The 14,417-nt window shown below is 49.3% G+C and overlaps 1 protein-coding gene across 7 annotated transcripts in view; it reads left to right on the top strand.

Moving 5' to 3' along the window:
* Positions 1–14,417, top strand: part of TSNARE1 (t-SNARE domain containing 1) — a 248,681-nt gene that overhangs the window by 94,275 nt on the left and 139,989 nt on the right. For all 7 annotated transcript variants that reach the window (XM_077271329.1, XM_077271328.1, XM_077271326.1 and 4 more), the window contains 2 exons: positions 12,790–12,880; positions 13,751–13,825. In XM_077271329.1, coding sequence (XP_077127444.1) covers positions 12,790–12,880; positions 13,751–13,825 — 166 coding nt within the window. The remainder of the gene's footprint in view (positions 1–12,789; positions 12,881–13,750; positions 13,826–14,417) is intronic.

Here is a 14,417-nt window from a genome sequence, read left to right as displayed (position 1 = left end):
GGGTTCTTAACTCTGTATATGAAGCAGGGGCGGGTTCTTATCTCTGTACAGGAAGCGGAAGCGGGTTCTTAACTCTGTATATGAAGCAGGTGCAGGTTCTTTGTACAAGAAAGTGGGAGCGGGTTCTTATCTCTGTACAGGAAGTGGGGGCGGGTTATTATCTCTGTATATGAAGCAGGGGTGGGTTCTTATCTCTACAGGAAGCGGGGGTGGGTTCTTATCTCTATAGGAAGCGGGGGCGGGTTCTTATCTCTGTATAGGAAGCGGGGGCGGGTTCTTATCTCTACAGGAAACGGGGTCGGGTTCTTATCTCTGTATATGAAGCGTGTTGTGAAATTGGATTTTGGGCTCCCCCGGTGGCCACTGGTGGAATTGAACTGGTGTGCATCATCCTCTCTGTTCACCTGTTTCCATCAGGATGTGGGAGTCGCTATTTAGCCTTGCTCCTCTGTCACTTCCATGCCGGTCAACATTGTAATCAGAAGCCTTTCTGTGCATGTTCCTGCTGCTAGACAACTCCCAGCTAAGTTGGACTTAGTCCTTGTTTGTTTTTGCATTTTGTTCCAGTTCACAGCTGTAGTTTCGTTTCTGTGTCTGGAAAGCTCTTGTGATCTGAAATTGCCACTCTGATGTTATGAGTTAATACTAGAGTCTTAAAGTAATTTCAGGATGGTATTTTGATAGGGTTTTCAGCTGACCATGAAAGTGCCCTTTCTGTCTTCCTGCTATCTAGTAAGCGGACCTCAATTTTGCTAAACCTATTTTCATACTACGTTTGTCATTTCATCTAAAATCACCGCCAATATTTGTGGGGGCCTCTGTCTGCCTTTCGGGGAAATTTCTCTAGAGGTGAGCCAGGACTATATTTTCCTCTGCCAGGATTAGTTAGTCCTCCGGCCGGCGCTGGGCGTCTAGGGATAAAACGCAGGCTACGCTACCCGGCTACTGTTAGTTGTGCGGCAGGTTTAGTTCATGGTCAGTTTAGTTTCCATCCTTCCAAGAGCTAGTTCGTATGTTTGCTGGGCTATGTTCTCTTGCCATTGAGAACCATAACAGTACTGTTATGAAATTGGATTTTGGGCTCCCCCGGTGGCCACTGGTGGAATTGAACTGGTGTGCATCATCCTCTGTGTTCACCTGTTTAAAATGGATATTCAGAGTTTAGCTGCAGGTTTGAATAATCTCACCACGAAAGTTCAAAACTTACAAGATTTTGTTGTTCATGTTCCTATATCTGAACCTAGAATTCCTTTGCCTGAATTTTTCTCGGGGAATAGATCTTGCTTTCAAAATTTCAAAAATAATTGCAAGTTGTTTTTGTCCCTGAAATCTCGCTCTGCTGGAGATCCTGCTCAGCAGGTCAGGATTGTGATTTCTTTGCTCCGGGGCGACCCTCAGGATTGGGCTTTTGCATTGGCTCCAGGGGATCCTGCGTTGCTCAATGTGGATGCGTTTTTTCTGGCCTTGGGGTTGCTTTATGAGGAACCTCAGTTAGAACTTCAGGCGGAAAAGGCCTTGATGTCCCTATCTCAGGGGCAAGACGAAGCTGAAATATACTGCCAGAAATTTCGTAAATGGGCTGTGCTTACTCAGTGGAATGAGTGCGCCCTGGCGGCGAATTTCAGAGAGGGTCTCTCTGATGCCATTAAGGATGTTATGGTGGGGTTCCCTGTGCCTGCGGGTCTGAATGAGTCCATGACAATGGCTATCCAGATCGATAGGCGTCTGCGGGAGCGCAAACCTGTGCACCATTTGGCGGTGTCTACTGAGAAGACGCCAGAGAATATGCAATGTGATAGAATTCTGTCCAGAAGTGAACGGCAGAATTTTAGACGAAAAAATGGGTTGTGCTTCTATTGCGGTGATTCAACTCATGTTATATCAGCATGCTCTAAGCGTACTAAGAAGCTTGATAAGTCTGTTTCAATTGGCACTTTACAGTCTAAGTTTATTCTATCTGTGACCCTGATTTGTTCTTTATCATCTATTACCGCGGATGCCTATGTCGACTCTGGCGCCGCTTTGAGTCTTATGGATTGGTCCTTTGCCAAACGCTGTGGGTATGATTTGGAGCCTCTTGAAACTCCTATACCCCTGAAGGGGATTGACTCCATCCCATTGGCTAGCAATAAACCACAATACTGGACACAAGTAACTATGCGGATTAATCCGGATCACCAGGAGATTATTCGCTTTCTTGTGCTGTATAACCTACATGATGTGTTGGTGCTTGGATTGCCATGGCTGCAATCTCATAACCCAGTCCTTGACTGGAAAGCTATGTCTGTGTTAAGCTGGGGATGTAAGGGGACGCATGGGGACGTACCTGTGGTTTCCATTTCATCATCTATTCCCTCTGAGATTCCTGAATTCTTGACTGAATATCGTGACGTTTTTGAAGAACCTAAGCTTGGTTCATTACCTCCGCACCGGGAGTGCGATTGTGCCATAGATTTGATTCCGGGTAGTAAATACCCTAAGGGTCGTTTATTTAATCTGTCTGTGCCTGAACATGCTGCTATGCGAGAATATATAAAGGAGTCCTTGGAAAAGGGACATATTCGTCCTTCGTCATCTCCCTTAGGAGCCGGTTTTTTCTTTGTGGCTAAGAAAGATGGCTCTTTGAGGCCGTGCATTGATTATCGGCTTTTGAATAAAATCACGGTTAAATATCAATATCCGTTGCCACTGCTGACTGATTTGTTTGCTCGCATAAAGGGGGCCAAGTGGTTCTCTAAGATAGATCTTCGTGGGGCGTATAATTTGGTGCGAATTAAGCAGGGGGATGAGTGGAAAACCGCATTTAATACGCCCGAGGGCCACTTTGAGTATTTGGTGATGCCTTTTGGTCTTTCAAATGCCCCTTCAGTCTTTCAGTCCTTTATGCATGACATTTTCCGTGATTATTTGGATAAATTTATGATTGTGTATCTGGATGATATTTTGATTTTTTCGGATGACTGGGACTCTCATGTCCAGCAGGTCAGGAGGGTTTTTCAGGTTTTGCGGTCTAATTCCTTGTGTGTGAAGGGTTCTAAGTGCGTTTTTGGGGTTCAAAAGATTTCCTTTTTGGGATATATTTTTTCCCCCTCTTCCATCGAGATGGATCCTGTCAAGGTTCAGGCTATTTGTGATTGGACGCAACCCTCTTCTCTTAAGAGTCTTCAGAAATTTTTGGGCTTTGCTAACTTTTATCGTCGATTTATTGCTGGTTTTTCTGATGTTGTTAAACCATTGACTGATTTGACTAAGAAGGGTGCTGATGTTGCTGATTGGTCCCCTGCTGCTGTGGAGGCCTTTCGGGAGCTTAAGCGCCGCTTTTCTTCCGCCCCTGTGTTGCGTCAGCCTGATGTTGCTCTTCCTTTTCAGGTTGAGGTCGACGCTTCTGAAATCGGAGCTGGGGCGGTTTTGTCGCAGAGAAGTTCCGATTGCTCCGTGATGAGACCTTGTGCTTTTTTCTCGCGTAAATTTTCGCCCGCCGAGCGGAATTATGATGTTGGGAATCGGGAGCTTTTGGCCATGAAGTGGGCTTTTGAGGAGTGGCGTCATTGGCTTGAGGGGGCTAGACATCAGGTGGTGGTATTGACTGACCACAAAAATCTAATTTATCTTGAGTCCGCCAGACGCCTGAATCCTAGACAGGCGCGCTGGTCGTTGTTTTTCTCTCGGTTTAATTTTGTGGTGTCCTACCTGCCGGGTTCTAAGAATGTTAAGGCGGATGCCCTTTCTAGGAGTTTTGAGCCTGACTCCCCTGGTAATTCTGAACCTACAGGTATCCTTAAGGATGGAGTGATATTGTCTGCCGTTTCTCCAGACCTGCGGCGGGCCTTGCAGGAGTTTCAGGCGGATAGACCTGATCGTTGCCCACCTGGTAGACTGTTTGTTCCTGATGATTGGACCAGTAAAGTCATTTCTGAGGTTCATTCTTCTGCGTTGGCAGGTCATCCTGGAATCTTTGGTACCAGGGATTTGGTGGCAAGGTCCTTCTGGTGGCCTTCCCTGTCTCGAGATGTGCGAGGCTTCGTGCAGTCTTGTGACGTTTGTGCTCGGGCCAAGCCTTGTTGTTCTCGGGCTAGTGGATTGTTGTTGCCCTTGCCTATCCCGAAGAGGCCCTGGACGCACATCTCGATGGATTTTATTTCGGATCTTCCTGTTTCTCAGAAGATGTCTGTCATCTGGGTGGTGTGTGATCGTTTCTCTAAGATGGTCCATTTGGTTCCCCTGCCTAAGTTGCCTTCTTCTTCCGAGTTGGTTCCTCTGTTTTTTCAAAATGTGGTCCGTTTGCATGGTATTCCGGAGAATATCGTTTCTGACAGAGGTACCCAATTCGTGTCTAGATTTTGGCGAGCATTCTGTGCTAGGATGGGCATAGATTTGTCTTTCTCGTCTGCTTTCCATCCTCAGACTAATGGCCAGACCGAGCGGACGAATCAGACCTTGGAGACATATTTGAGGTGTTTTGTGTCTGCAGATCAGGATGATTGGGTTGCTTTTTTGCCTTTAGCGGAGTTTGCCCTCAATAATCGGGCCAGTTCTGCCACCTTGGTGTCTCCCTTTTTCTGTAATTCGGGGTTTCATCCTCGATTTTCTTCTGGTCAGGTGGAATCTTCGGATTGTCCTGGAGTGGATGCTGTGGTGGAGAGGTTGCATCAGATTTGGGGGCAGGTAGTGGACAATTTGAAGTTGTCCCAGGAGAAGACTCAGCTTTTTGCCAACCGCCGGCGTCGGGTTGGTCCTCGGCTTTGTGTTGGGGACTTGGTGTGGTTGTCTTCTCGTTTTGTCCCTATGAGGGTTTCTTCTCCCAAGTTTAAGCCTCGGTTCATCGGCCCGTACAAGATATTGGAAATTCTTAACCCTGTGTCCTTCCGTTTGGACCTCCCTGCATCTTTTTCTATTCATAATGTTTTTCATCGGTCATTATTGCGCAGGTATGAGGTACCGGTTGTGCCTTCCGTTGAGCCTCCTGCTCCGGTGTTGGTTGAGGGCGAGTTGGAGTACGTTGTGGAAAAAATCTTGGACTCCCGTGTTTCCAGACGGAAACTCCAGTATCTGGTCAAATGGAAGGGATACGGTCAGGAGGATAATTCTTGGGTGACTGCCTCTGATGTTCATGCCTCCGATTTGGTCCGTGCCTTTCATAGGGCTCATCCTGATCGCCCTGGTGGTTCTGGTGAGGGTTCGGTGCCCCCTCCTTGAGGGGGGGGTACTGTTGTGAAATTGGATTTTGGGCTCCCCCGGTGGCCACTGGTGGAATTGAACTGGTGTGCATCATCCTCTCTGTTCACCTGTTTCCATCAGGATGTGGGAGTCGCTATTTAGCCTTGCTCCTCTGTCACTTCCATGCCGGTCAACATTGTAATCAGAAGCCTTTCTGTGCATGTTCCTGCTGCTAGACAACTCCCAGCTAAGTTGGACTTAGTCCTTGTTTGTTTTTGCATTTTGTTCCAGTTCACAGCTGTAGTTTCGTTTCTGTGTCTGGAAAGCTCTTGTGATCTGAAATTGCCACTCTGATGTTATGAGTTAATACTAGAGTCTTAAAGTAATTTCAGGATGGTATTTTGATAGGGTTTTCAGCTGACCATGAAAGTGCCCTTTCTGTCTTCCTGCTATCTAGTAAGCGGACCTCAATTTTGCTAAACCTATTTTCATACTACGTTTGTCATTTCATCTAAAATCACCGCCAATATTTGTGGGGGCCTCTGTCTGCCTTTCGGGGAAATTTCTCTAGAGGTGAGCCAGGACTATATTTTCCTCTGCCAGGATTAGTTAGTCCTCCGGCCGGCGCTGGGCGTCTAGGGATAAAACGCAGGCTACGCTACCCGGCTACTGTTAGTTGTGCGGCAGGTTTAGTTCATGGTCAGTTTAGTTTCCATCCTTCCAAGAGCTAGTTCGTATGTTTGCTGGGCTATGTTCTCTTGCCATTGAGAACCATAACAGAAGCGGGGGTGGGTTCTTATCTCTACAGGAAGCGGGGGTGGGTTCTTATCTCTGTATAGGAAGCGGGGGTGGGTTTTTATTTCTGTATAGGAAGCGGGGGCGGGTTCTTATCTCTGTATATGAGGCAGGGGCAGGTTCTTTGTACAGGAAGTGGGAGCGGGTTCTTATCTCTGTACAGGAAGCGGGGCGGGTTCTTATCTCTGTATATGAAGCAGGGGTGGGTTCTTATCTCTACAGGAAGCGGGGGTGGGTTCTTATCTCTGTATAGGAAGCGGGGGCGGGTTCTTATCTCTGTATAGGAAGCGGGGGCGGGTTCTTATCTCTGTATAGGAAGCGGGGGCGGGTTCTTATCTCTGTATAGGAAGCGGGGGCGGGTTCTTATCTCTACAGGAAACGGGGGTGGGTTCTTAATCTCTGTATAGGAAGCAGGGGCGGGTTCTTATCTCTGTATAGGAAGCGGGGGCGGGTTATCTCTGTATATGAAGCGGGGGTGGGTTCTTATCTCTACAGGAAGCGGGGGTGGGTTCTTATCTCTGTATAGGAAGCAGGGGCGGGTTCTTATCTCTGTATATGAAGCGGGGGTGGGTTCTTATCTCTGTACAGGAAGCGGGGGTGGGTTCTTATCTCTGTACAGGAAGCGGGGGCGGGTTCTTATCTCTGTATATGAAGCAGGGGCGGGTTCTTATCTCTGTACAGGAAGCGGGAGCGGGTTCTTATCTCTGTATATGAAGCGGGGGTGGGTTCTTATCTCTGTATATGAAGCGGGGGTGGGTTCTTATCTCTACAGGAAGCGGGGGTGGGTTCTTATCTCTATAGGAAGCAGGGGCGGGTTCTTATCTCTGTATAGGAAGCGGGGGCGGGTTCTTATCTCTGTATATGAAGCAGGGGCAGGTTCTTTGTACAGGAAGTGGGAGCGGGTTCTTATCTCTACAGGAAGCGGGGGCGGGTTCTTATCTCTGTATATGAAGCGGGGGTGGGTTCTTATCTCTGTACAGGAAGCGGGGGTGGGTTCTTATCTCTGTACAGGAAGCGGGGGCGGGTTCTTATCTCTGTACAGGAAGCGGGAGCGGGTTCTTATCTCTGTACAGGAAGCGGGGGCGGGTTCTTATCTCTGTATAGGAAGCGGGGGCGGGTTCTTATCTCTGTATAGGAAGCGGGGGCGGGTTCTTATCGCTGTATAGGATGCGGGGGCGGGTTCTTATCTCTACAGGAAACGGGGGTGGGTTCTTATCTCTATAGGAAGCAGGGGCGGGTTCTTATCTCTGTATAGGAAGCGGGGGCGGGTTCTTATCTCTGTATATGAAGCAGGGGCGGGTTCTTATCTCTACAGGAAGCGGGAGCGGGTTCTTAACTCTATAGGAAGCGGGGGCGGGTTTTTATCTCTGTATAGGAAGCGGGGGCGGTTTCTTATCTCTGTACAGGAAGCGGGGGCGGGTTCTTATCTCTGTATATGAAGCAGGGGCGGGTTCTTATCTCTGTACAGGAAGCGGGAGCGGGTTCTTAACTCTGTATATGAAGCAGGGGCGGGTTCTTATCTCTGTATAGGAAGCAGGGGCGGGTTCTTATCTCTGTACAGGAAGCGGGAGCGGGTTCTTAACTCTATATGAAGCAGGGGCAGGTTCTTTGTACAAGAAAGTGGGAGCGGGTTCTTATCTCTGTACAGGAAGCGGGGGCGGGTTCTTATCTCTGTATATGAAGCAGGGGTGGGTTCTTATCTCTACAGGAAGCGGGGGTGGGTTCTTATCTCTGTATAGGAAGCGGGGGCGGGTTCTTATCTCTGTACAGGAAGCGGGGGCGGGTTCTTATCTCTGTATATGAAGCAGGGGCGGGTTCTTATCTCTGTACAGGAAGCGGGAGCGGGTTCTTAACTCTGTATATGAAGCAGGGGCGGGTTCTTATCTCTGTATAGGAAGCAGGGGCGGGTTCTTATCTCTGTACAGGAAGCGGGAGCGGGTTCTTAACTCTATATGAAGCAGGGGCAGGTTCTTTGTACAAGAAAGTGGGAGCGGGTTCTTATCTCTGTACAGGAAGCGGGGGTGGGTTCTTATCTCTGTATATGAAGCAGGGGTGGGTTCTTATCTCTACAGGAAGCGGGGGTGGGTTCTTATCTCTGTATAGGAAGCGGGGGCGGGTTCTTATCTCTGTATAGGAAGCGGGGGCGGGTTCTTATCTCTACAGGAAACGGGGTCGGGTTCTTATCTCTGTATATGAAGCGGGGGTGGGTTCTTATCTCTACAGGAAGCGGGGGTGGGTTCTTATCTCTGTATAGGAAGCGGGGGCGGGTTTTTATCTCTGTATAGGAAGCGGGGGCGGGTTCTTATCTCTGTATATGAGGCAGGGGCAGGTTCTTTGTACAGGAAGTGGGAGCGGGTTCTTATCTCTGTACAGGAAGCGGGGCGGGTTCTTATCTCTGTATATGAAGCAGGGGTGGGTTCTTATCTCTACAGGAAGCGGGGGTGGGTTCTTATCTCTATAGGAAGCGGGGGCGGGTTCTTATCTCTGTATAGGAAGCGGGGGCGGGTTCTTATCTCTACAGGAAACGGGGGTGGGTTCTTATCTCTGTATAGGAAGCAGGGGCGGGTTCTTATCTCTGTATAGGAAGCGGGGGCGGGTTCTTATCTCTGTATATGAAGCGGGGGTGGGTTCTTATCTCTACAGGAAGCGGGGGAGGGTTCTTATCTCTGTATAGGAAGCAGGGGCGGCTTCTTATCTCTGTATATGAAGCAGGGGCGGGTTCTTATCTCTGTATATGAAGCGGGGGTGGGTTCTTATCTCTACAGGAAGCGGGGGTGGGTTCTTATCTCTGTATAGGAAGCGGGGGCGGGTTCTTATCTCTGTATAGGAAGCGGGGGCGGGTTCTTATCTCTGTATAGGAAGCGGGGGCGGGTTCTTATCTCTGTATAGGAAGCGGGGGCGGGTTCTTATCTCTACAGGAAACGGGGGTGGGTTCTTATCTCTGTATAGGAAGCAGGGGCGGGTTCTTATCTCTGTATAGGAAGCGGGGGCGGGTTCTTATCTCTGTATATGAAGCGGGGGTGGGTTCTTATCTCTACAGGAAGCGGGGGTGGGTTCTTATCTCTGTATAGGAAGCAGGGGCGGGTTCTTATCTCTGTATATGAAGCGGGGGTGGGTTCTTATCTCTACAGGAAGTGGGGGTGGGTTCTTATCTCTGTATAGGAAGCGGGGGCGGGTTCTTATCTCTGTATAGGAAGCGGGGGCGGGTTCTTATCTCTGTATAGGAAGCGGGGGCGGGTTCTTATCTCTGTATAGGAAGCGGTGGCGGGTTCTTATCTCTACAGGAAACGGGGGTGGGTTCTTATCTCTGTATAGGAAGCAGGGGCGGGTTCTTATCTCTGTATAGGAAGCGGGGGCGGGTTCTTATCTCTGTATAAGAAGCGGGGGTGGGTTCTTATCTCTACAGGAAGCGGGGGTGGGTTCTTATCTCTGTATAGAAAGCAGGGGCGGGTTCTTATCTCTGTATATGAAGCAGGGGCAGGTTCTTTGTACAGGAAGTGGGAGCGGGTTCTTATCTCTGTACAGGAAGCGGGGGCGGGTTCTTATCTCTGTATAGGAAGCAGGGGCGGGTTCTTATCTCTGTATATGAAGCAGGGGCAGGTTCTTTGTACAGGAAGTGGGAGCGGGTTCTTATCTCTGTACAGGAAGCGGGGGCGGGTTCTTATCTCTGTATGAAGCGGGGTGGGTTCTTATCTCTGTACAGAAAGCGGGGGCGGGTTCTTATCTCTGTATATGAAGCGGGGGTGGGTTCTTATCTCTGTACAGGAAGCGGGGGCGGGTTCTTATCTCTGTACAGGAAGCGGGAGCGGGTTCTTATCTCTGTATATGAAGCAGGGGCGGGTTCTTATCTCTGTACAGGAAGCGGGGGCGGGTTCTTATCTCTGTACAGGAAGCGGGAGCGGGTTCTTATCTCTGTATAGGAAGCAGGGGCGGGTTATTATCTCTGTATATGAAGCGGGGGTGGGTTCTTATCTCTGTACAGGAAGCGGGGGTGGGTCTTTGTCTCTATAGGACGTGGGGGTCTCTGTCCCTGTTATGTCAGCTGCTCCTCTTATAACACTACTGTACTGTTAGACGCAACTGAATTCATAGTTTGTGACCGATAATAAAATCTCTCTGCACTTGATGCTGGTAACCTGAGGAGTGGAGTATGGTGGAATCAGTTGGCCGTGCCTGCTGAGTATTGTAGTGCATCGGTGTGGATGATTATATTTCCGCATTCCTGGAGCTCCTCTGTAGGTCAGGACTCGGCAGCACTCTTTTCTTGTCTCTTCTCTCCATTCCACCTGATTGGGCTCTTGGTGTGATGTCACTGCTGGGCCGGTGCTCTTAGCCAATCATGTCTCTCCCTCCTGCATCTTCCCTCTTACACATGTATAGAGCGAGAGACTCTGCAGCTGCATCTCCCTCCTTCCTGCCACTGCTGGAAAGTGATGATGTATTAACTTTAATACCATTTGTTGCAAACTTTGCGTATATTCAGGTGGTCCGACCTGTTGATGATGCAGTGGTTCCTCGTCCTCCAGTTTCTTACATGTAGGCCCCCTGACCACCCACAGTGCAGCGAGGCCCCATCCAGGAGTATTGCTGTGCAGCGAAGGAATGGAAAGAGAATGCTGCTGCACCCCATCACTGCACCTTCATTTACCAAGGTCGGACCACCACCGATCATAGTGATGCCATCCCCCGCAGCGTGCATTTAGCTTACGAGTGAGGACACCCCTCTACAGGGGGCTCTCTAACGCCTGCATGGAGGCGGCGCTGTCACAGCTCTGCACTTTGGAGAATACCCATCGTCCTGTAGCCAGGTATTGGGGGCTTTCCATTCCTTCCGCAGGTTGAATACCGGGGCCGATGTGCTGGATGTAACGGCTTCATCATGGATGCAAATGCTACATAAAATGATTAATGTTGAGCCATCGCCGCACCTTTTTACTCTCAAAATTAGAAAATAAATCCATTTTCTGGTAAATCTATTCAAAAGCCAACGGAGCAGAAAAGCGTGTGCTTACACAGCAGTCCTCTGGCCAAAGAGCTTGTCTCTGCCCCCTTATCTCGCCTTCCCTCCTTATCTGTACAATGCACTAATCATATGGCTTGCAAATGCTCTGCAGCACTGCTGACAATCCTCTCCATCCCCCGCGAGCCTCCAGCGGCTGCAGAGCAGATACCGCGCTCCCAGACAATGAATGGCGGGCGGTGAATGACGAGCAGGCGGCCTGGAAAGCAGATTAACACTTGCTGCATTGGAAGGAACATCCGTGGATAATGGTTACGGCTGGCGTCCTTCACAGCCGGGCCGGAGGGCTTCGTACATGGCGGCTGGCTGTGCTTTATTCACAGGCTGGGTATAGGTCAGTACAGCTTGGGGCCATGTACATCTGCCGGATGTCTTGTGTAGGGGCATATGATTTCTCCCCTGAAATTCAATACCTAGGAAAGAAGGATCGGACCATATAATTGTTAAAAAAAAAATAGAATTAAAATAATTCTCACCTTCTGGCGTCCCCCGCAGTCTTCCCGCTCCTCGCAATGCTTCCGTTGCCAGTAATGCATTGCGAAAATGACCTGTGATGACGTAGCGGTCTCGTGTTATGCTACGTCATCTGGGGTCATTGCCGCTAGGCATTATTGGGAACGGGAGTTGCCGGGAGTATCGCGAGGAGCGGGAAGACTGCAGGGGACGCCGGAAGGTGAGAATATCACGATTTTTAATTGTTTTAAATTATTTTTAACATATCTTTTTACTTTTGATGCTGCATAGGCAACATCAATAGTAAAAAGTTGGTCACACTTGTCAAGCACTATGCCTAACAAGTGTGACCAACCTGTCAATCAGTTTTCCATGCGATGCTACAGATCGCTGTGATGTCCCCTGTGGGGTGCTCTGATGTTGTGTTCAGAGGAAAGTAAATTTTGCATTTCATTAGTTCATTAGGAAATCGAGGTCCCAGAGTCTGGAGGAAGAGTGGAGAGGCCACAATCCAAGCTGCTGGAGGTCTAGTGTGAAGTTTCCACAATCAGTGATGGTTTGGGGAGCCATGTCATCTGCTGGTGTAGGGCCAATGGGTTTTATCAAGACCTAAGTCAGCGCAGCCGTCTACCAAGAATCACTGGGCTTGATTGGCAGCAAACTCGCCTGACCTTAACCCTATAGAGAATCTATGGAGTATTGTGAAGAGGAAGATGAGACACCAGATCCAACAATGCAGACAAGCTGAAGGCTGCTATCAAAGCAACCTGGGCTTCCATAACCCCTCAGCAGTGCCACAGGCTGATCGCCTCCAGGCCACACCGCATTGATGCAGTAATTGATGCAAAAGGAGCCGCGACCAAGTATTGAGTGCATTTACTGATCATACATTTCAGTAGGGAACACTTCGGATTTTAAAATAATTTTTTCAAGCTGGTGTTATAAAGTATTCTAATTTACTGAGATAATGACTTTTGGGTTTTCATTGGCTGTAAGCCATAATCATCAACATCAACAGAAATAAACACTTGGAATAGATCACTCTGTAATGACTCTATAGAATATAGGAGATTCACTTTTTGTATTGAACTGAAATAAATTAACTTTTTGATGAGATTCTAATTTTGTGAGAAGCACTTGCAGAATTGTGAATGCAGCTCTGGATGTGACCGGAGGATAAGACGTCCTCGTGTGATCTTATAAGTGATGTGCGGGCGGAGTTGCCCAGCATCTAACATGAAGGATAAGATTTATACTGGAGACCACAATGGCCGAAAATATTTTTATTTATTTTATTACTCTTTTTTTTACTTTTTTTGAAGCTTTTTGCTTGTTTTAATTTTCCCCCGTTCCTGTGTTCTCAGGCATGTGACGCAGCAGGAGACCAATATCACCATAACCTCCTGCACCAAAGCCATCCGCCAGCTCTCGGAGATTGTGAGAGACTCCACCCGGGTGAGTGTGCGGACCCCCGCGGCCAAACGCTTCATTCTTATCGCGCCCCCCGTCCCTTACTTTGATTTATAGATAAAGCTGCAGGACGATAAATTAGCTTCATACTGATGGGAAAACATGGGCACCTGCTGCTAATAAAAACCGCACCCCTCTGTCTACAGGACGCGTCTGGTACTGCAGCTCCGCCCACGAGGAGCTGAGTGGTCCTATCTGATGGAGCCTGAACGCGTGGCTGGGGCGCTGGTTTTGATAGAAAGCGGCCGCGTTATTGTAATTTTAGACAACTTCCTTTGAACTTGTGCATTATCTTTAGCAAAAATGTAACGTTGGCGCATCTGCCGCCCCCCAGAGACATGTGGCCCCTGAATGCTCCGAAGAAACCAATTAGGCTATGTGCACACGTTTAGGATTTTTCGCGTTTTTTTTCCACGTTTTTTCAGCAGTTTTCCGCTGCAAAAACACGTAGAAAACGCTTACAGCAAGCATCCCATAATTTTAATGCATTCCGCAATTTTTGTGCCCATGCTGCATTTTTTTACGCGAAAAAAAACGCATTGCGGAACAAAACGCATCATGTTCAATAATTTTGCAGAAAACCTCTGGAATTGCCACTATATTATTGTATTGAGATCCTCTGGAAAAAAAATGCGAAAAATCTACGAAAAAAACCGCGACCGGATTTCCTGCGAAAGAAAAATTCTGCGTACATTCCTGAACGTGGGCACAGTTATGCGCGATGTCCATCATGTTCTGACACCAGTGATACGGTGTTGTGTTCCTCTGATTTATGCAGTTTTATTATTATTATTATTATTATTATTTTTATTATTATTATTATTTATTTTTCTCCTCCTTGTTCGGATCTTCCAGCAAGATCGTCTGCAGCTGGACAGACTGAAGAGCCAGTTATCGGAGGCCGTCCAGCGCTACGGGGCTGTGCAGAAGGTAAGACGCGAGTAGCCACCACCGCGTCCTCCCGCGTCACGTACCCCGCATCACATTCTTCCGCATCACATTTTTCCACGTTGCGTCCCCCTGCGTCTCGTCCCCCTGCGTCTCGTCCCCCTGCGTCTCGTCCCTCTGCGTCTCGTCCCTCTGCGTCTCGTCCCCCTGCGTCTCGTCCCCCTGCGTCTCGTCCCCCTGCGTCTCGTCCCCCTGCGTCTCGTCCCCCTGCGTCTTGTCCCCCTGCGTCTCGTCCCCCTGCGTCTCGTCCCCCTGCGTCTCGTCCCCCTGCGTCTCGTCCCCCTGCGTCTCGTCCCCCTGCGTCTCGTCCCCCTGCGTCTCGTCCCCCTGCGTCTCGTCCCCCTGCGTCTCGTCCCCCTGCGTCTCGTCCCCCTGCGTCTCGTCCCCCTGCGTCTCGTCCCCCTGCGTCTCGTCCCTCTGCGTCTCGTCCCCCTGCGTCTCGTCCCCCTGCGTCTCGTCCCCCTGCGTCTCGTCCCCCTGCGTCTCGTCCCCCTGCGTCTCGTCCCCCTGCGTCTCGTCCCCCTGCGTCTCGTCCCCCTGCGTCTCGTCCCCCTGCGTCTCGTCCCCCTGCGTC

The sequence above is a fragment of the Ranitomeya variabilis genome, chromosome 6 (genome assembly GCF_051348905.1).
Source record: "Ranitomeya variabilis isolate aRanVar5 chromosome 6, aRanVar5.hap1, whole genome shotgun sequence".
NCBI lineage: Eukaryota > Metazoa > Chordata > Amphibia > Anura > Dendrobatidae > Ranitomeya > Ranitomeya variabilis.
This window is presented reverse-complemented; position numbering and strand designations above follow the sequence as displayed.